The sequence below is a fragment of the Triturus cristatus genome, chromosome 12, assembly GCF_964204655.1.
Source record: "Triturus cristatus chromosome 12, aTriCri1.1, whole genome shotgun sequence".
NCBI classification, from domain to species: Eukaryota; Metazoa; Chordata; class Amphibia; order Caudata; family Salamandridae; genus Triturus; species Triturus cristatus.
In genome coordinates, this window is record NC_140595.1 from 20712848 (window position 1) to 20734188 (window position 21341).

The 21341-nt window shown below is 52.7% G+C and overlaps 1 protein-coding gene across 3 annotated transcripts in view; it reads left to right on the forward strand.

Annotated features, from left to right (window-relative positions):
* KCNN1 (potassium calcium-activated channel subfamily N member 1) overlaps positions 1-21341 on the forward strand; it is a 560056-nt gene that overhangs the window by 211337 nt on the left and 327378 nt on the right. Inside the window, exon 2 of one of the 3 annotated variants that reach the window (XM_085637391.1) lies at positions 13577-14833. The exons of the other annotated variants lie outside the window; for them this stretch is intronic. Coding sequence (XP_085493517.1) covers positions 13637-14833 — 1197 coding nt within the window. The 5' untranslated portion in view covers positions 13577-13636. The remainder of the gene's footprint in view (positions 1-13576; positions 14834-21341) is intronic. 3 annotated transcript variants of the gene reach the window in all.

A 21341-nucleotide genomic window follows, 5' to 3' on the forward strand; every position in this document is an offset into this window, starting at 1 on the left:
GGGGAAACAGGGATGTTTGGTAAGCAGGTGAGGGATACACGGTTACAGGTGCATCATGCTGAGGGGATACAGGGATTTTTGGTACAAAAATTATGGATACACGGTAATTGAACATACAGGTGCATCCCACTGAGGGGATACAGGGATGTTTGGTACACAGGTGAGGGATACACAGTTATTGAACATATAGGTGCATCACGCTGTGGGGATACAGGGATGTTTGGTACACAGGTGAGGGATACACAGTTATTGAACATATAGGTGCATCACGCTGAGGGGATACAGGGATGTTTGGTACACAGGTGAGGGATACACAGGTTTTGAACATACAGGTGCATCACGCTGAGGGGATACAGGGATATTTGGTACACAGGTGAGGGATACACAGTTATTGAACATACAGGTGCCTCACGCTGAGGGGATTCAGGGTTGTTTCGTATACAAGATGATGGATACACAGTAATTGAACATACAGGTGCATCCCACTGAGGGGACACAGGGATGTTTGGTACACAGGTGATGGATACTCGGTTATTGAACATACAGTTGCATCACGCTGAGGGGATTCACGGATGTTTGGTACATAAGATGATGGATACACAGTTATTGAAAATGCAGGTGCATCCCACTGAGGGGATACAGGGATGTTTGGTACACAGGTGAGGGATACACGGTTATTTGAACATACAAGTGCATCACGCTGAGGGGGAACAGGGATGTTTGGTGCACAGGTGAGGGATACCCTCTTATTGAACATACAGGTGCATCACGCTGAGGGGATACAGGGATGTTTGGTACACAGGTGATGGATACACAGTTATTGAACATACAGGTGTATCATGCTGAGGGGATTCAGGGATGTTTGGTACACAAGATGATGGATACATGGTTATTGAACATACAGGTGCCTCACGCTGAAGGGATTCGGGGATGTTTGGTACACAGATGATAGATACACGGTTATTGAACATACAGGTGTGTCACGCTGAGGGGATTCAGGGATGTTTGGTACACAGGTGAGGGATACATGGTTATTGAACATACAGGTGTATCATGCTGAGGGGATTCAGAGATGTTTGGTACAAAGATGATGGATACACGGTTATTGAACATACAGCTGCATCCCGCTGAGGGGATTCAGGGATGTTTTGTATACAAGATGATGGATACACGGTTATTAAACATACATACGCATCACGCTGAGGGGTGATCAGGGAAGTTTGGTACACAAGATGATAGATACATGGTTATTGAACATACAGGTGCGTCACTCTGAGGGGATTCAGGGATGTTTGGTACACAAGATGATGGATACACGGTAAGTGAACATACAGGTGCATCCCAATGAGGGGATACAGGGATGTTTGGTACACAGGTGAGGGATACACGGTTATTGAACATACAGCTGCATCCCACTGAGGGGATACATGGATGTTTGGTACACAGGTGAGGGATACATGGTTTTTGAAGATACAGGTGCGTCACACTGAGGGGATTCAGGGATGTTTGGTACACAAGATGATGGATACACTGTAATTGAACATACATGTGCATCCCACTGAGGGGATACAGGGATGTTTGGTACACAGGTGATGTATACACAGTTATTGAACATACAGGTGCATCCCACTGAGGGGATGCAGGATGTTTGGTACACAGGTGAGGGAAACACGGTTATTGAACATACAGGGGCATCACGCTGAGGGGATACAGGGATATTTGGTACACAGGTGAGGGATACACTGTTATTGAACATGCAGGTGCATCACACTGCGGGGATTCAGGGATGTTTGGTACACAGGTGAGGGATACACGGTAATTGAATATAGAGGTTCATCACGCTGAAGGGATACATGGGTGTTTGGTACACAGGTGAGGGATACACTGTTATTGATCACACAGGTGCATCACGCTGAGGGGATACAGGGATGTTTGGTACACAGGTGAGGGATACACAGTTATTGAACATACAGGTGCCTCACGCAGAGGGGATTCAGGGATGTTTAGTATACAAGATGATGGATACACGGTAATTGAACATACAGGTGCATCCCACTGAGGGGATAAAGGGATGTTTGGAACACAGGTGAGAGATACACGGTTATTGAACATACGATAGCATCACGCTGAGGGGTTTCAGGGATGTTTGGTACACAGGTGATGGATACACAGTTATTGAACATACAGGTGTATCATGCTGAGGGGATTCAGGGATGTTTGGTACACAAGATGATGGATACATTGTTATTGAACATACAGGTGCCTCACGCTGAAGAGATTCGGGGATGTTTGGTACACAGATGATAGATACACCGTTATTGAACATACAGGTGTGTCACGCTGAGGGGATTCAGGGATGTTTGGTACACAGGTGAGGGATACATGGTTATTGAACATACAGGTGTATCATGCTGAGGGGATTCAGAGATGTTTGGTACAAAGATGATGGATACACGGTTATTGAACATACAGCTGCATCCCGCTGAGGGGATTCAGGGATGTTTTGTATACAAGATGATGGATACACGGTTATTAAACATACATACGCATCACGCTGAGGGGTGATCAGGGAAGTTTGGTACACAAGATGATAGATACACGGTTATTGAACATACAGGTGTGTCACGCTGAGGGGATTCAGGGATGTTTGGAACACAGGTGAGGGATACACGGTAATTGAACATACAGGTGCATCACGCTGAGGGGATACAGGGATGTTTGGTACACAGGTGAGGGATACACGGTTATTGAACATACAGCTGCATCCCACTGAGGGGATACATGGATGTTTGGTACACAGGTGAGGGATACATGGTTTTTGAAGATACAGGTGCGTCACACTGAGGGGATTCAGGGATGTTTGGTACACAAGATGATGGATACACTGTAATTGAACATACATGTGCATCCCACTGAGGGGATACAGGGATGTTTGGTACACAGGTGATGTATGCACAGTTATTGAACATACAGGTGCATCCCACTGAGGGGATGCAGGATGTTTGGTACACAGGTGAGGGAAACACGGTTATTGAACATACAGGGGCATCACGCTGAGGGGATACAGGGATATTTGGTACACAGGTGAGGGATACACTGTTATTGAACATGCAGGTGCATCACACTGAGGGGATTCAGGGATGTTTGGTACACAGGTGAGGGATACACGGTAATTGAATATAGAGGTGCATCACGCTGAAGGGATACATGGGTGTTTGGTACACAGGTGAGGGATACACTGTTATTGATCACACAGGTGCATCACGCTGAGGGGATACAGGGATGCTTGGTACACAGGTGAGGGATACACAGTTATTGAACATACAGGTGCCTCACGCAGAGGGGATTCAGGGATGTTTAGTATACAAGATGATGGATACACGGTAATTGAACATACAGGTGCATCCCACTGAGGGGATAAAGGGATGTTTGGAACACAGGTGAGAGATACACGGTTATTGAACATACGATAGCATCACGCTGAGGGGATTCAGGGATGTTTAGTACACAAGATGATGGATACACAGTGATTGAATATACAGGTGCATCCCACTGAGGGGATACAGGGATGTTTGGTACACAGGTGAGGGATACATGGTTATTGAACATACAGGTGCGTCACGCTGGGGGGATTCAGGGATGTTTGGTACATAAGATGACAGATACACGGTAATTGAACATACAGGTGCATCCCACTGAGGGGATACAAGGATGATTGGTGCACAGGTGATGGATACACACGGTTATTGAACATACAGGTGCATCCCACTGAGGGGATACAGGGATGTTTGGTACACAGGTGAGGGATACACGGTTATTGAACATACAGGTGCAGCACGCTGAGGGGATACAAGGATGTTTGGTACACAGGTGAGGGATACACTGTTATTGAACATACAGGTGCATCACTCTGAGGTGATTCAGGGATGTTTGGTACACGAGATGATGGATACACGGTAATTAAACATACAGGTGCATCCCACTGAGGGGATTCAGGGATGTTTGGTAAACAGGTGATGGATACACGGTTATTGAACATACAGGTGCCTCACGCTGAGGGGATTCAGGGATGTTTGGCACACAGATGATGGATACACGGTTATTAAACATACAGGTGCCTCACACTGAGGGGATTCAGGGATGTTTGCTACACAGATGATAGATACATGGTTATTGAACTTACAGGTGCGTCATGCTGAGGGGATTCAGGGATGTTTGGTACACAAGATGATGGATACACGGTTATTAAACATACATATGGATCAGGCTGAGGGGATTCAGGGATGTTTGGCACACAGGTGAGGGATACACGGTTATTGCACATACAGGTGCGTCACGCTGACAGCATTCAAGGATGTTTAGTACACAGGTGAGGGATACACGGTTATTGAACATACAGGTGCATCACGCTGAAGGGATTCATGGATGTTTGGTACACAGATGATAGGTACACAGTTATTGAACATACAGGTGCATCACGCTGAAGGGATTCATGGATGTTTGGTACACAGATGATAGGTACACAGTTATTGAACATACAGGTGCGTCACGCTGAGGGGATTCAGGGCTGTTTGGTACACAGGTGAGGGATACACGGTTATTGAACATACATGTGCATCATGCTGAGGGGATACAGGGATGTTTGGTACACAGGTGAGGGATACACAGTTATTGAACATACAGGTGCTTCACGCTGAGGGGATTCAGGGATGTTTGGTACACAAGATGATGGATACACAGTAATTGAACATACAGGTGCCTCACACTGAGGGGATTCAGGGATGTTTGCTACACAGATGATAGATACATGGTTATTGAACTTACAGGTGCGTCATGCTGAGGGGATTCAGGGATGTTTGGTACACAAGATGATGGCTACACGGTTATTAAACATACATATGGATCAGGCTGAGGGGATTCAGGGATGTTTGGTACACAGGTGAGGGATACACGGTTATTGAACATACATGTGCATCCCACTGAGGGGATACAGGGATGTTTGGTACACAGGTGATGTATACACAGTTATTGAACATACAGGTGCATCCCACTGAGGGGATGCAGGATGTTTGGTACACAGGTGAGGGAAACACGGTTATTGAACATACAGGTGCATCACGCTGAGGGGATACAGGGATATTTGCTACACAGGTGAGGGATACACTGTTATTGAACATGCAGGTGCATCACACTGAGGGGATTCAGGGATGTTTGGTACACAGGTGAGGGATACACGGTAATTGAACATAGAGGTGCATCACGCTGAAGTGATACATGGGTGTTTGGTACACAGGTGAGGGATACACTGTTATTGATCACACAGGTGCATCACGCTGAGGGGATACAGGGATGTTTAGTATACAAGATGATGGATACACGGTAATTGAACATACAGGTGCATCCCACTGAGGGGATAAAGGGATGTTTGGAACACAGGTGAGAGATACACGGTTATTGAACATACGATTGCATCACGCTGAGGGGATTCAGGGATGTTTAGTACACAAGATGATGGATACACAGTGATTGAATATACAGGTGCATCCCACTGAGGGGATACAGGGATGTTTGGTACACAGGTGAGGGATACATGGTTATTGAACATACAGGTGCGTCACGCTGGGGGAATTCAGGGATGTTTGGTACATAAGATGATAGATACACGGTAATTGAACATACAGGTGCATCCCACTGAGGGGATACAGGGATGATTGGTGCACAGGTGATGGATACACACGGTTATTGAACATACAGGTGCATCCCACTGAGGGGATACAGGGATGTTTGGTACACAGGTGAGGGATACACGGTTATTGAACATACAGGTGCATCACGCTGAGGGGATACAAGGATGTTTGGTACACAGGTGAGGGATACACTGTTATTGAACATACAGGTGCATCACTCTGAGGTGATTCAGAGATGTTTGGTACACAAGATGATGGATACACGGTAACTAAACATACAGGTCCATCCCACTGAGGGGATTCAGGGATGTTTGGTAAACAGGTGATGGATACACGGTTATTGAACATACAGGTGCCTCACGCTGAGGGGATTCAGGGATGTTTGGCACACAGATGATGGATACACGGTTATTAAACATACAGGTGCCTCACGCTGAAGGGATTCGGGGATGTTTGGTACACAGATGATAGATACACGGTTATTGAACATACAGGTGTGTCACGCTGAGGGGATTCAGGGATGTTTGGTACACAGGTGAGGGATACATGGTTATTGAACATACAGGTGTATCATGCTGAGGGGATTCAGAGATGTTTGGTACAAAGATGATGGATACACGGTTATTGAACATACAGCTGCATCCCGCTGAGGGGATTCAGGGATGTTTTGTATACAAGATGATGGATACACGGTTATTAAACATACATACGCATCACGCTGAGGGGTGATCAGGGAAGTTTGGTACACAAGATGATAGATACATGGTTATTGAACATACAGGTGCGTCACTCTGAGGGGATTCAGGGATGTTTGGTACACAAGATGATGGATACACGGTAAGTGAACATACAGGTGCATCCCAATGAGGGGATACAGGGATGTTTGGTACACAGGTGAGGGATACACGGTTATTGAACATACAGCTGCATCCCACTGAGGGGATACATGGATGTTTGGTACACAGGTGAGGGATACATGGTTTTTGAAGATACAGGTGCGTCACACTGAGGGGATTCAGGGATGTTTGGTACACAAGATGATGGATACACTGTAATTGAACATACATGTGCATCCCACTGAGGGGATACAGGGATGTTTGGTACACAGGTGATGTATACACAGTTATTAAACATACAGGTGCATCCCACTGAGGGGATGCAGGATGTTTGGTACACAGGTGAGGGAAACACGGTTATTGAACATACAGGGGCATCACGCTGAGGGGATACAGGGATATTTGGTACACAGGTGAGGGATACACTGTTATTGAACATGCAGGTGCATCACACTGAGGGGATTCAGGGATGTTTGGTACACAGGTGAGGGATACACGGTAATTGAACATACAGGTGCAACACGCTGAGGGGATACAGGGATGTTTGGTACACAGGTGAGGGATACACGGTAATTGAACATACAGGTGCATCACGCTGAGGGGATACAGGGATGTTTGGTACACAGGTGAGGGATACACGGTTATTGAACATACAGCTGCATCCCACTGAGGGGATACATGGATGTTTGGTACACAGGTGAGGGATACATGGTTTTTGAAGATACAGGTGCGTCACACTGAGGGGATTCAGGGATGTTTGGTACACAAGATGATGGATACACTATAATTGAACATACATGTGCATCCCACTGAGGGGATACAGGGATGTTTGGTACACAGGTGATGTATGCACAGTTATTGAACATACAGGTGCATCCCACTGAGGGGATGCAGGATGTTTGGTACACAGGTGAGGGAAACACGGTTATTGAACATACAGGGGCATCACGCTGAGGGGATACAGGGATATTTGGTACACAGGTGAGGGATACACTGTTATTGAACATGCAGGTGCATCACACTGAGGGGATTCAGGGATGTTTGGTACACAGGTGAGGGATACACGGTAATTGAATATAGAGGTGCATCACGCTGAAGGGATACATGGGTGTTTGGTACACAGGTGAGGGATACACTGTTATTGATCACACAGGTGCATCACGCTGAGGGGATACAGGGATGTTTGGTACACAGGTGAGGGATACACAGTTATTGAACATACAGGTGCCTCACGCAGAGGGGATTTAGGGATGTTTAGTATACAAGATGATGGATACACGGTAATTGAACATACAGGTGCATCCCACTGAGGGGATAAAGGGATGTTTGGAACACAGGTGAGAGATACACGGTTATTGAACATACGATAGCATCACGCTGAGGGGATTCAGGGATGTTTAGTACACAAGATGATGGATACACAGTGATTGAATATACAGGTGCATCCCACTGAGGGGATACAGGGATGTTTGGTACACAGGTGAGGGATACATGGTTATTGAACATACAGGTGCGTCACGCTGGGGGGATTCAGGGATGTTTGGTACATAAGATGACAGATACACGGTAATTGAACATACAGGTGCATCCCACTGAGGGGATACAAGGATGATTGGTGCACAGGTGATGGATACACACGGTTATTGAACATACAGGTGCATCCCACTGAGGGGATACAGGGATGTTTGGTACACAGGTGAGGGATACACGGTTATTGAACATACAGGTGCAGCACGCTGAGGGGATACAAGGATGTCTGGTACACAGGTGAGGGATACACTGTTATTGAACATACAGGTGCATCACTCTGAGGTGATTCAGGGATGTTTGGTACACGAGATGATGGATACACGGTAATTAAACATACAGGTGCATCCCACTGAGGGGATTCAGGGATGTTTGGTAAACAGGTGATGGATACACGGTTATTGAACATACAGGTGCCTCACGCTGAGGGGATTCAGGGATGTTTGGCACACAGATGATGGATACACGGTTATTAAACATACAGGTGCCTCACACTGAGGGGATTCAGGGATGTTTGCTACACAGATGATAGATACATGGTTATTGAACTTACAGGTGCGTCATGCTGAGGGGATTCAGGGATGTTTGGTACACAAGATGATGGATACACGGTTATTAAACATACATATGGATCAGGCTGAGGGGATTCAGGGATGTTTGGCACACAGGTGAGGGATACACGGTTATTGCACATACAGGTGCGTCACGCTGACAGCATTCAAGGATGTTTAGTACACAGGTGAGGGATACACGGTTATTGAACATACAGGTGCATCACGCTGAAGGGATTCATGGATGTTTGGTACACAGATGATAGGTACACAGTTATTGAACATACAGGTGCATCACGCTGAAGGGATTCATGGATGTTTGGTACACAGATGATAGGTACACAGTTATTGAACATACAGGTGCGTCACGCTGAGGGGATTCAGGGCTGTTTGGTACACAGGTGAGGGATACACGGTTATTGAACATACATGTGCATCATGCTGAGGGGATACAGGGATGTTTGGTACACAGGTGAGGGATACACAGTTATTGAACATACAGGTGCTTCACGCTGAGGGGATTCAGGGATGTTTGGTACACAAGATGATGGATACACAGTAATTGAACATACAGGTGCCTCACACTGAGGGGATTCAGGGATGTTTGCTACACAGATGATAGATACATGGTTATTGAACTTACAGGTGCGTCATGCTGAGGGGATTCAGGGATGTTTGGTACACAAGATGATGGCTACACGGTTATTAAACATACATATGGATCAGGCTGAGGGGATTCAGGGATGTTTGGTACACAGGTGAGGGATACATGGTTATTGAACATACATGTGCATCCCACTGAGGGGATACAGGGATGTTTGGTACACAGGTGATGTATACACAGTTATTGAACATACAGGTGCATCCCACTGAGGGGATGCAGGATGTTTGGTACACAGGTGAGGGAAACACGGTTATTGAACATACAGGTGCATCACGCTGAGGGGATACAGGGATATTTGCTACACAGGTGAGGGATACACTGTTATTGAACATGCAGGTGCATCACACTGAGGGGATTCAGGGATGTTTGGTACACAGGTGAGGGATACACGGTAATTGAACATAGAGGTGCATCACGCTGAAGGGATACATGGGTGTTTGGTACACAGGTGAGGGATACACTGTTATTGATCACACAGGTGCATCACGCTGAGGGGATACAGGGATGTTTAGTATACAAGATGATGGATACACGGTAATTGAACATACAGGTGCATCCCACTGAGGGGATAAAGGGATGTTTGGAACACAGGTGAGAGATACACGGTTATTGAACATACGATTGCATCACGCTGAGGGGATTCAGGGATGTTTAGTACACAAGATGATGGATACACAGTGATTGAATATACAGGTGCATCCCACTGAGGGGATACAGGGATGTTTGGTACACAGGTGAGGGATACATGGTTATTGAACATACAGGTGCGTCACGCTGGGGGAATTCAGGGATGTTTGGTACATAAGATGATAGATACACGGTAATTGAACATACAGGTGCATCCCACTGAGGGGATACAGGGATGATTGGTGCACAGGTGATGGATACACACGGTTATTGAACATACAGGTGCATCCCACTGAGGGGATACAGGGATGTTTGGTACACAGGTGAGGGATACACGGTTATTGAACATACAGGTGCATCACGCTGAGGGGATACAAGGATGTTTGGTACACAGGTGAGGGATACACTGTTATTGAACATACAGGTGCATCACTCTGAGGTGATTCAGAGATGTTTGGTACACAAGATGATGGATACACGGTAACTAAACATACAGGTGCATCCCACTGAGGGGATTCAGGGATGTTTGGTAAACAGGTGATGGATACACGGTTATTGAACATACAGGTGCCTCACGCTGAGGGGATTCAGGGATGTTTGGCACACAGATGATGGATACACGGTTATTAAACATACAGGTGCCTCACACTGAGGGGATTCAGGGATGTTTGCTACACAGATGATAGATACATGGTTATTGAACTTACAGGTGCGTCATGCTGAGGGGATTCAGGGATGTTTGGTACACAAGATGATGGATACACGGTAACTAAACATACAGGTGCATCCCACTGAGGGGATTCAGGGATGTTTGGTAAACAGGTGATGGATACACGGTTATTGAACATACAGGTGCCTCACGCTGAAGAGATTCGGGGATGTTTGGTACACAGATGATAGATACACCGTTATTGAACATACAGGTGTGTCACGCTGAGGGGATTCAGGGATGTTTGGTACACAGGTGAGGGATACATGGTTATTGAACATACAGGTGCGTCATGCTGAGGGGATTCAGGGATGTTTGGTACACAAGATGATGGATACACGGTTATTAAACATACATATGGATCAGGCTGAGGGGATTCAGGGATGTTTGACACACAGGTGAGGGATACACGGTTATTGAACATACAGGTGCGTCACGCTGACGGCATTCAGGGATGTTTGGTACACAGGTGAGGGATACACGGTTATTGAACATACAGGTGCATCATGCTGAAGGGATTCATGGATGTTTGGTACACAGATGATAGGTACACAGTTATTGAACATACAGGTGCGTCACGCTGAGGGGATTCAGGGCTGTTTGGTACACAGGTGAGGGATACACGGTTATTGAACATACATGTGCATCATGCTGAGGGGATACAGGGATGTTTGGTACACAGGTGAGGGATACACAGTTATTGAACATACAGGTGCCTCACGCTGAGGGGATTCAGGGATGTTTGGTACACAAGATGATGGATACACAGTAATTGAACATACAGGTGCATCCCACTGAGGGGATACAGGGATGTTTGGTACACACGTGAGGGATACACTGTTATTGAATATACAGGTGTGTCACGCTGAGGGGATTCAGGGATGTTTGGTACACAGGTGAGGGATACACGGTTATTGAACATACAGGTGCATCACGCTGAGGGGATACAGGGATGTTTGGTACACAGGTGAGGGATTTACTGTTATTGAACATAGAGGTGCATCACTCTGAGGTGATTCAGGGATGTTTGGTACACAAGATGATGGATACACTGTAATTGAACATACAGGTGCATCCCACTGAGGGGATACAGGGATGTTTGGTACACAGGTAAGGGATACACGGGTTTTGAACATACAGGTGCATCACGCTGAGGGGATACAGGGATGTTTGGTACACAGGTGAGGGATACACAGTATTGAACATACAGGTGCCTCAAGCTGAGGGGATTCAGGGATGTTTTGTATACAAGATGATGGATACACTGTAATTGAACATACAGGTGCATCCCACTGAGGGGATACAGGGATGTTTGGTACACAGGTAAGGGATACACGGTAATTGAACATACAGGTGCATCCCACTGAGGGGATACAGTGATGTTTGGTACACAGGTGAGGGATACACGGTTATTAAACATACAGTTGCATCAGGCTGAGGGGATTCAGGGATGTTTGGTAAACAGGTGATGGATACACGGTTATTGAACATACAGGTGCCTCACGCTGAGGGGATTCAGGGATGTTTGGCACACAGGTGATGGATACACGGTTATTGAACATACAGGGGCCTCACACGGAGGGGATTCAGGGATGTTTGCTACACAGATGATAGATACATGGTTATTGAACTTACAGGTGCGTCATGCTGAGGGGATTCATGGATGTTTGGTACACAAGATGATGGATACACGGTTATTAAACATACATATCGATCACGCTGAGGGGATTTAGGGATGTTTGGCACACAGGTAAGGGATACACGGTTATTAAACATACAGGTGCGTCGCGCTGACGGCATTCAGGGATGTTTGGTACACAGGTGAGGGATACACGGTTATTGAACATACAGGTGCATCACGCTGAGGGGATTCAGGGATGTGTGGTACACAGATGATAGGTACGCGGTTATTAAACATACAGGTGCGTCACGCTGAGGGGATTCAGGGCTGTTTGGTACACAGGTGAGGGATACACTGTTATTGAACATACAGGTGTGTCACGCTGAGGGGATTCAGGGATGTTTGGTACACAGGTGAGGGATACACGGTTATTGAACATACAGGTGCATCACGCTGAGGGGATACAGGGATGTTTTGTACACAGGTGAGGGATACACTGTTATTGAACATACAGGTGTATCACTCTGAGGTGATTCAGGGATGTTTGGTACACAAGATGATGGATACACTGTAATTGAACATACAGGTGCATCCCACTGAGAGGATACAGGGATGTTTGGTACACAGGTGAGGGATACACAGTATTGAACATACAGGTGCCTCATGCTGAGGGAATTCAGGGATGTTTCGTATACAAGATGATGGATACACGGTAATTGAACATACAGGTGCATCCCACTGAGGGGATACAGTGATGTTTGGTACACAGGTGAGGGATACACGGTTATTGAACATACAGTTGCATCACGCTGAGGGGATTCAGGGATGTTTGGTACACGGGTGAGGGATACACGGTTATTGAACATACAGTTGCATCCCACTGAGGGGATTCAGGGATGTTTGGTAAACAGGTGATGGATACACGGTTATTGAACATACAGGTGCATCACGCTGAGGGGATTCAGGGATATTTGGTACAAAGATGATGGATACACGGTTATTTGATGCACAGGCGCATCAAGCTGAGGGGATACAGAGATTTTTGTTACATAGATGACGAATACACAGATATTGCATACACTGCCGGATTCGTAGCCCACAACAGATGTTTGCTACACGGATGTCGGTGCACTGCACACACATCAGACACACCATGCTGGCTCGCGAGCTGTGCCAGGCAAATTGGCCGCACGCACAGTTGTTTCCCATACACGTAGGGCCCGAGCCCGGGATGTGTTGCATGCGCTATCCCTGGCTTCGCGCTGGCGCTCGCGCCGCTCCTGCGCTATGGCGAGTAGCCCGTCGGGTAATGCCAATGTGCCGGTGAACTGAACTGCGTGTCTTCTTGTTGCAGAGGAGAGGACAGGCGAGGCAGCCCGAGGCGGCACTTGGCAATGAAGCATTTCATCTTTAAATGTGGGCGCGGCATCAGTGCCGGGAGGACGTCATGAGGGTAGTTCTGGTCCAACCCACCAATCAGACGGCCCGCTTGGACTCGACCAGAACCCAGGCAGCCCAGAGCCAGCAGCAGCGCCCAAATGACAAGCAGGTGGAAGCTGCGGAGGGCATGCAGCAGCAGCCGGGGGGTGTCCTGCAGCACCCCCAGCACCAGGCCACCGTGCAACACTGCCAGCAGCAGAGACATCTCGGCTCAGCCCCTCAGCAGAGAGGCCAAGCTGTGAAACTGGGCTCCTCTGACCTCCAGCACCCGCCTCAGCCCAGCCCTGAGTCCAGACAGGGGGCTGCTGCAGCCCAGCCCTGGGCTTCCAAGGACCTTCCGGCGGGCAATGCCAACCTAAACCAAGGCGGGCTCCTTGGGCACCTCAAGCAGCCGCAGGTGGCACGGGGAGGGGTCCTGCAGCAGCCCAGCCAAGCGCCTGCTCTTCTGGATCACAGCCAGCCGATAAACAAGGCACCCGCGTTTCAACACCACAGCCAACCTCCGGGCCCAGGATGTGCCCCCCAGGAGCACCAGCAGAGCCGCAGCACGGGCACCCCTCTTCTGCAGCCCGGCAAAGGAGCTGCCCTTCACCACCAGAGGCTTAACCGAGCGGATTCTCTCCAGCGCCACAGCCATCCAGTAACCCAGGGAGGGGTACTCCAGCACCACCCGGAGCCCGGGCACCCCCCTCCTCAGAGGTGCCAACAGGGCCACCCTCTCCAAACCCTGGGGACGGACCCGCAGCCGCTAGGGCCATGCCAGCAGGCAGACGAGCTTCCCCTGCACCACGGTGTCGTGCCGGGCGCGCCGTGCCACCGCCCTGGTGGTAACTGCAGCGCCGCCGACCTCCCACCCTGGACCCACCCGCAGGACACGCAGAGCCTCCCCCAGGACCCCCCGCCGAAGGGCTGCAGGTGGGAGCAGAAGGAGGGGGTGCAGCAACCCGCAAGCAGGCAGCAGCAGGCTCTCTGGCAGGACCAACAGGTGCCCGGGCACGAGGCCCCCTGGTGCCAGTGCCCGGCCGGGGGCAGCCAGCCCCATCAACGTGTCCCGGCGGCGCAGCACCGGCAGCCCGAGACCAGGCTGCCTGGAAACAAGGCTAACAGGAGCCAGTCCTCCCCCTGCTCCTGGCAGCAGCGCGGAAACCAGAGCCCTGGCAGCGAGCAGCAGGTAGATTTATGTTTCAGCGTGTGTGTGTGCCTTGAGGGCTGGAGGGGGGGGGGGCTCTAGGTGCCCCACTGGGACCGCATACTGTGCCAGCCGCTGTGCTAGGAGTGCCAGGGACCGTCGCCGGCTGCGCGGGCAGGTAAGTGTCCGGCTCACCTACCTCCTTCGGAGCCGACAATGCGGTCTTTGGAGGGGAGGGGGGGGGGGAGGGGGGGCGCTGCGCTCGCAGAGCGGGGAGCTGGTGCAGGGAGTCTGATGGGGCAGTGAGGTAGAGCAGTGCAGGGGGGATTGGGGGAGGGCAGGGTGGACGGGAGGCTGCAGTGTCACGGAACAGGCACCCTTCAAAGGGGTGCTTAGGTGAGACCTCGTGTTAGGGACTTACAGAGAGAGGAGAGAGGGAGGGAGACAGAGAGAGGGGGAAGAGAGAAAGGGATGAGAGGGAGACAGAGGGAAGTAGAGAGAGAGTAGATGAGAGGGAGAGAGAAATAGAGGGGATGAGGGAAAGAGACAGAGAGAGGAGAGAAGAACGGGGGCAGTGGAGCAAGGAGCCGAGGTAGTACAAGAGACAGGCAAGGAAACGAGACGGGGGTTAGGGTGAGCAAGAGGAGAAAGGGCTAAAACGGTAGAAGGGGGTGAGACTGTAAAAGAGACGACAGAGAGCGAGGGAACAAACATAGGGGCAGACAGGGAGGACAGACGGAGAGGACGAGTGAGAGAGAGGGGCAAAGATAGATGCGAGGAGGTGAGAGAAGGAGGGAGACACTAGAGAAAGATAGGAACATGCATGAGAGAATCAGAGAGAGCGTAGATACACAGGAGAGGTAAAGAGAGCGGGAGATGCAGAAAGAGACAGACGAGTGTGCACCACACTCCCGGATGTTGCGGCGCGTCGCGCTGCCTCCTGATCCAGCCTTTGGGGTGGACCATTGATGGCAGCTTAGACACCTGTGTCGTTCTATCTGTCTGCTCACAGACTTGCCTCTGATTGTCTGTCTGTCTGTCTGTATATGGCTAGAGACACATCCATGCACACACCTCTGTGCACTTATTTGTGCCCTCCAGTTTGCCTGTCTCATTGATTGCTTGTATGTGCTGTCCGTGCACACGCCACGTGTGACCTTTGACCCGTCCCTGTGTCAAGTTCTCGGTACACGAGTCTGGATCCGTAGGCCCCCTCTATCTGCCAACAGACTGACAGCTGCAGACGCACATCCAAGGCCCTGCCTGCACATGGGAGTGTCTGCACTTTATACGGGGAGGCGTTTCTGCTTTGTAATCTGAATTACAAAGCAGACGAGACATGTTTGCGAAGAAGATGTGTGATAAAAATGTGCTGGCGTGGGACCGCCCTCTCGGTTTGTTGACCCCGCCAGGGTGAAGAGGGAGTAAGGGGGGCTTTGGGGTGACTAGGTGAAGTTCCTCCTTGCTAGAGGGAACCAAGGTTGCTATGGAGAAGGACATATTTCGGGTGGGGGAGGGAGTGTTTGGTGGTGTGGTAAGAAAGCGGGCAGTGCTGCTCTACTTGCCCCAGCTCAGTGTGCTGAGGGGAGAGAGTGCAATGTCTGCCCTGCTGGAGGGAGGCAGATGGTGCTCTGGAGAGGGTGCTGTGGCCACGGGAGGGAAGTGGTGCTGTGGAGAAGTGTATGTGTGTGTGTGTGCTTTTCCAATAGAGAAAAGCCACTGTACTGGGGGGGGGGGGGGGGGTAGTGTCTCTCATGCTGGGGGGGGGGCAGGGGGTGCTGTAGCGAGAGGGCGTACTGGCCATGGGAGGGACGTGGTGCTGTGCGGGTCGAGGGGGTGCTGTTTCTCTAATAAGGGGATGCCAGTGTTACGTGGGGACAGAAGGGCGGTGTCTCTCCTGCTGTTGGGAGACAGAGAGGCAGTGTCCCCTCCTAGCAGGGGGTGAGTGGTGCTGTGGAGAGAGAGGGTGCGGTGCTGGCCCGAGTGAGGGACGCTTAAAGCTGTGGTTAGCGGTCTGGGTGTTGCTTTGCGGGAGGTCACCGGACAGAGGGTTGAGAGGGGAAGCGATGCCTTGGTGTGGGGCTCATGGGTAGAGGCGGACAGTGCTCCCTGCTGGAGGGCAGGCGCTGTAGGTGGAGAGGGGAAGCAGTGCCCTGCTGTGGGGCTCATGGGTAGAGCCGGACAGTGCTCCCTGCTGGAGGCAGGCGCTGTAGGTGGAGAGGGGAAGCAGTGCCCTGCTGTGGGGCTCATGGGTAAAGCCGGACAGTGCTCCCTGCTGGAGGGCAGGCGCTGTAGGTGGAGAGGGGAAGCAGTGCCCTGCTGTGGGGCTCATGGGTAGAGCCGGACAGTGCTCCCTGCTGGAGGCAGGCGCTGTAGGTGGAGAGGGGAAGCAGTGCCCTGCTGTGGGGTTCATGGGTAGAGCCAGACAGTGCTCCCTGCTGGAGGCAGGCGCTGTGGGTGGAGAGGGGAAGCAGTGCCCTGCTGTGGGGCTCATGGGTAGAGCCGGACAGTGCTCCCTGCTGGAGGCAGGCGCTGTAGGTGGAGAGGGGAAGCAGTGCCCTGCTGTGGGGCTCATGGGTAGAGCCGGACAGTGCTCCCTGCTGGAGGCAGGCGCTGTAGGTGGAGAGGGGAAGCAGTGCCCTGCTGTGGGGCTCATGGGTAGAGCCGGACAGTGCTCCCTGCTGGAGGCAGGCGCTGTAGGTGGAGAGGGGAAGCAGTGCCCTGCTGTGGGGCTCATGGGTAGAGGCGGACAGTGCTCCCTGCTGGAGGGCAGGCACTGTAGGTGGAGAGGGGAAGCAGTGCCCTGCTGTGGGGCTCATGGGTAGAGGCGGACAGTGCTCCCTGCTGGAGGCAGGCGCTGTAGGTGGAGAGGGGAAGCAGTGCCCTGCTGTGGGGCTCATGGGTAGAGGCGGACACTGCTCCCTGCTGGAGGCAGGCGCTGTAGGTGGAGAGGGTAAGCGATGCCTTGGTGTGGGGCTCATGGGTAGAGGCGGACAGTCCTCCCTGCTGGAGGCAGGCACTGTAGGTGGAGAGGGGAAGCAGTGCCCTGCTGTGGGGCTCATGGGTAGAGCCGGACAGTGCTCCCTGCTGGAGGCAGGCGCTGTAGGTGGAGAGGGGAAGCAGTGCCCTGCTGTGGGGCTCATGGGTAGAGGCGGACAGTGCTCCCTGCTGGAGGCAGGCGCTGTAGGTGGAGAGGGGAAGCAGTGCCCTGCTGTGGGGCTCATGGGTAGAGGCGGACAGTGCTCCCTGCTGGAGGCAGGCTCTGTAGGTGGAGAGGGGAAGCAGTACACTGCTGTGGGGCTCATGGATAGAGGCGAACAGTGCTCCCTGCTGGAGGCAGGCGCTGTAGGTGGAGAGGCGAAGCAGTGCCCTGCTGTGGGGCTCATGGGTAGAGGCGAACAGTGCTCCCTGCTGGAGGCAGGCGCTGTAGGTGGAGAGGGGAAGCGATGCCCTGCTGTGGGGCTCATGGGTAGAGGCGGACAGTGCTCCCTGCTGGAGGCAGGCGCTGTGGGTGGAGAGGGGAAGCAGTGCCCTGCTGTGGGGCTCATGGGTAGAGGCGGACACTGCTCCCTGCTGGAGGCAGGCGCTGTGGGTGGAGAGGGGAAGCAGTGCCCTGCTGTGGGGCTCATGGGTAGAGGCGGACACTGCTCCCTGCTGGAGGCAGGCGCTGTAGGTGGAGAGGGGAAGCAGTGCCCTGCTGTGGGGCTCATAGGTAGAGCCGGACAGTGCTCCCTGCTGGAGGCAGGCGCTGTAGGTGGAGAGGGGAAGCAGTGCCCTGCTGTGGGGCTCATGGGTAGAGCCGGACAGTGCTCCCTGCTGGAGGCAGGCGCTGTAGGTGGAGAGGGGAAGCAGTGCCCTGCTGTGGGGCTCATGGGTAGAGGCAGACAGTGCTCCCTGCTGGAGGCAGGCGCTGTAGGTGGAGAGGGGAAGCAGTGCCCTGCTGTGGGGCTCATGGGTAGAGCCGGACAGTGCTCCCTGCTGGAGACAGGCGCTGTAGGTGGAGAGGGGAAGCAGTGCCCTGCTGTGGGGCTCAAAGGTAGAGCCGGACAGTGCTCCCTGCTGGAGGCAGGCGCTGTAGGTGGAGAGGGGAAGCAGTGCCCTGCTGTGGGGCTCATGGGTAGAGCCGGACAGTGCTCCCTGCTGGAGGCAGGCGCTGTAGGTGGAGAGGGGAAGCAGTGCCCTGCTGTGGGGCTCAAAGGTAGAGCCGGACAGTGCTCCCTGCTGGAGGCAGGCGCTGTGGGTGGAGAGGGGAAGCGATGTCCTGCTGTGGGGATCATGGGTAGAGGCGGACAGTGCTCCCTGCTGGAGGCAGGCGCTGTAGGTGGAGAGGGTAAACGATGCCTTGGTGTGGGGCTCATGGGTAGAGGCGGACAGTGCTCCCTGCTGGAGGCAGGCGCTGTAGGTGGAGAGGGGAAGCAGTGCCCTGCTGTGGGGCTCATGGGTAGAGGCGGACAGTGCTCCCTGCTGGAGGCAGGCGCTGTAGTGGAGAGGGGAAGCAGTGCCCTGCTGTGGGGCTCATGGGTAGAGGCGAACAGTGCTCCCTGCTGGAGGCAGGCGCTGTAGGTGGAGAGGGGAAGCGATGCCCTGCTTTGGGGTTCATGGGTAGAGGCGGACAGTGCTCCCTGCTGGAGGCAGGCGCTGTAGGTGGAGAGGGTAAGCGATGCCTTGGTGTGGGGCTCATGGGTAGAGGCGGACAGTGCTCCCTGCTGGAGGCAGGCACTGTAGGTGGAGAGGGTAAGCGATGCCTTGGTGTGGGGCTCATGGGTAGAGGCGGACAGTGCTCCCTGCTGGAGGCAGGCGCTGTAGGTGGAGAGGGGAAGCAGTGCCCTGCTGTGGGGCTCATCGGTAGAGGCGGATAGTGCTCCCTGCTGGAGGCAGGCGCTGTGGGTGGAGAGGGGAAGCAGTGCCCTGCTGTGGGGCTCATGGGTAGAGCCGGACAGTGCTCCCTGCTGGAGGCAGGCGCTGTAGGTGGAGAGGGGAAGCAGTGCCCTGCTGTGGGGCTCATGGGTAGAGCCGGACAGTGCTCCCTGCTGGAGGCAGGCGCTGTAGGTGGAGAGGGGAAGCAGTGCCCTGCTGTGGGGCTCATGGGTAGAGCCGGACAGTGCTCCCTGCTGGAGGCAGGCGCTGTAGGTGGAGAGGGGAAGCAGTGCCCTGCTGTGGGGCTCATGGGTAGAGGCGGACAGTGCTCCCTGCTGGAGGGCAGGCGCTGTAGGTGGAGAGGGGAAGCAGTGCCCTGCTGTGGGGCTCATGGGTAGAGGTGAACAGTGCTCCCTGCTGGAGGCAGACGCTGTAGGTGGAGAGGGGAAGCGATGCCCTGCTGTGGGGTTCATGGGTAGAGGCGGACACTGCTCCCTGCTGGAGGCAGGCGCTGTAGGTGGAGAGGGTAAGCGATGCCTTGGTGTGGGGCTCATGGGTAGAGGCGGACAGTCCTCCCTGCTAGAGGCAGGCGCTGTAGGTGGAGAGGGGAAGCAGTGCCCTGCTGTGGGGCTCATGGGTAGAGCCGGACAGTGCTCCCTGCTGGAGGCAGGCGCTGTAGGTGGAGAGGGGAAGCAGTGTCCTGCTGTGGGGCTCATGGGTAGAGCCGGACAGTGCTCCCTGCTGGAGGCAGGCGCTGTAGGTGGAGAGGGGAAGCAGTGCCCTGCTGTGGGGCTCATGGGTAGAGCCGGACAGTGCTCCCTGCTGGAGGCAGGCGCTGTAGGTGGAGAGGGTAAGCGATGCCTTGGTGTGGGGCTCATGGGTAGAGGCGGACAGTGCTCCCTGCTGGAGGCAGGCGCTGTAGGTGGAGAGGGGAAGCAGTGCCCTGCTGTGGGGCTCATGGGTAAAGCCGGACAGTGCTCCCTGCTGGAGGCAGGCGCTGTAGGTGGAGAGGGGAAGCAGTGTCCTGCTGTGGGGCTCATGGGTAGAGCCGGACAGTGCTCCCTGCTGGAGGCAGGCGCTGAAGGTGGAGAGGGGAAGCAGTGCCCTGCTGTGGGGCTCATGGGTAGAGGCGGACAGTGCTCCCTGCTGGAGGGCAGGCGCTGTGGGTGGAGAGGGGAAGCAGTGCCCTGCTGTGGGGCTCATGGGGAGAGGCGGACAGTGCTCCCTGCTGGAGGGCAGGCGCTGTGGGTGGAGAGGGGAAGCAATGCCCTGCTGTGGGGTTCATGGATAGAGGCGGACAGTGCTCCCTGCTGGAGGCAGGCGCTGTAGGTGGAGAGGGGAAGCAGTGCCCTGCTGTGGGGCTCATGGGTAGAGGCGGACAGTGCTCCCTGCTGGAGGGCAGGCGCTGTGGGTGGAGAGGGGAAGCAATGCCTTCTCGGTTGGGGGTTGTTTGACTGTGGGTGGAGAAGGATTTTGCTTCTCAGACGCGGTTCTTCTGTTTGTATCTTGGCTTGTTGTGGTCACCTGGAAGGGCAGAGGTAGTGTGAGTCAGCACCACCCACAGGTGGTTCATGATCTGCCTAGGGCAGTGTTGCTATGTTCTGTCTGTATCCAGCCCCTCCCACACCCGCCCCCCAACACACAGTCCCACCGTTCTGCACATGTATTAAGTGGGCGTGTACTATTCCTATAT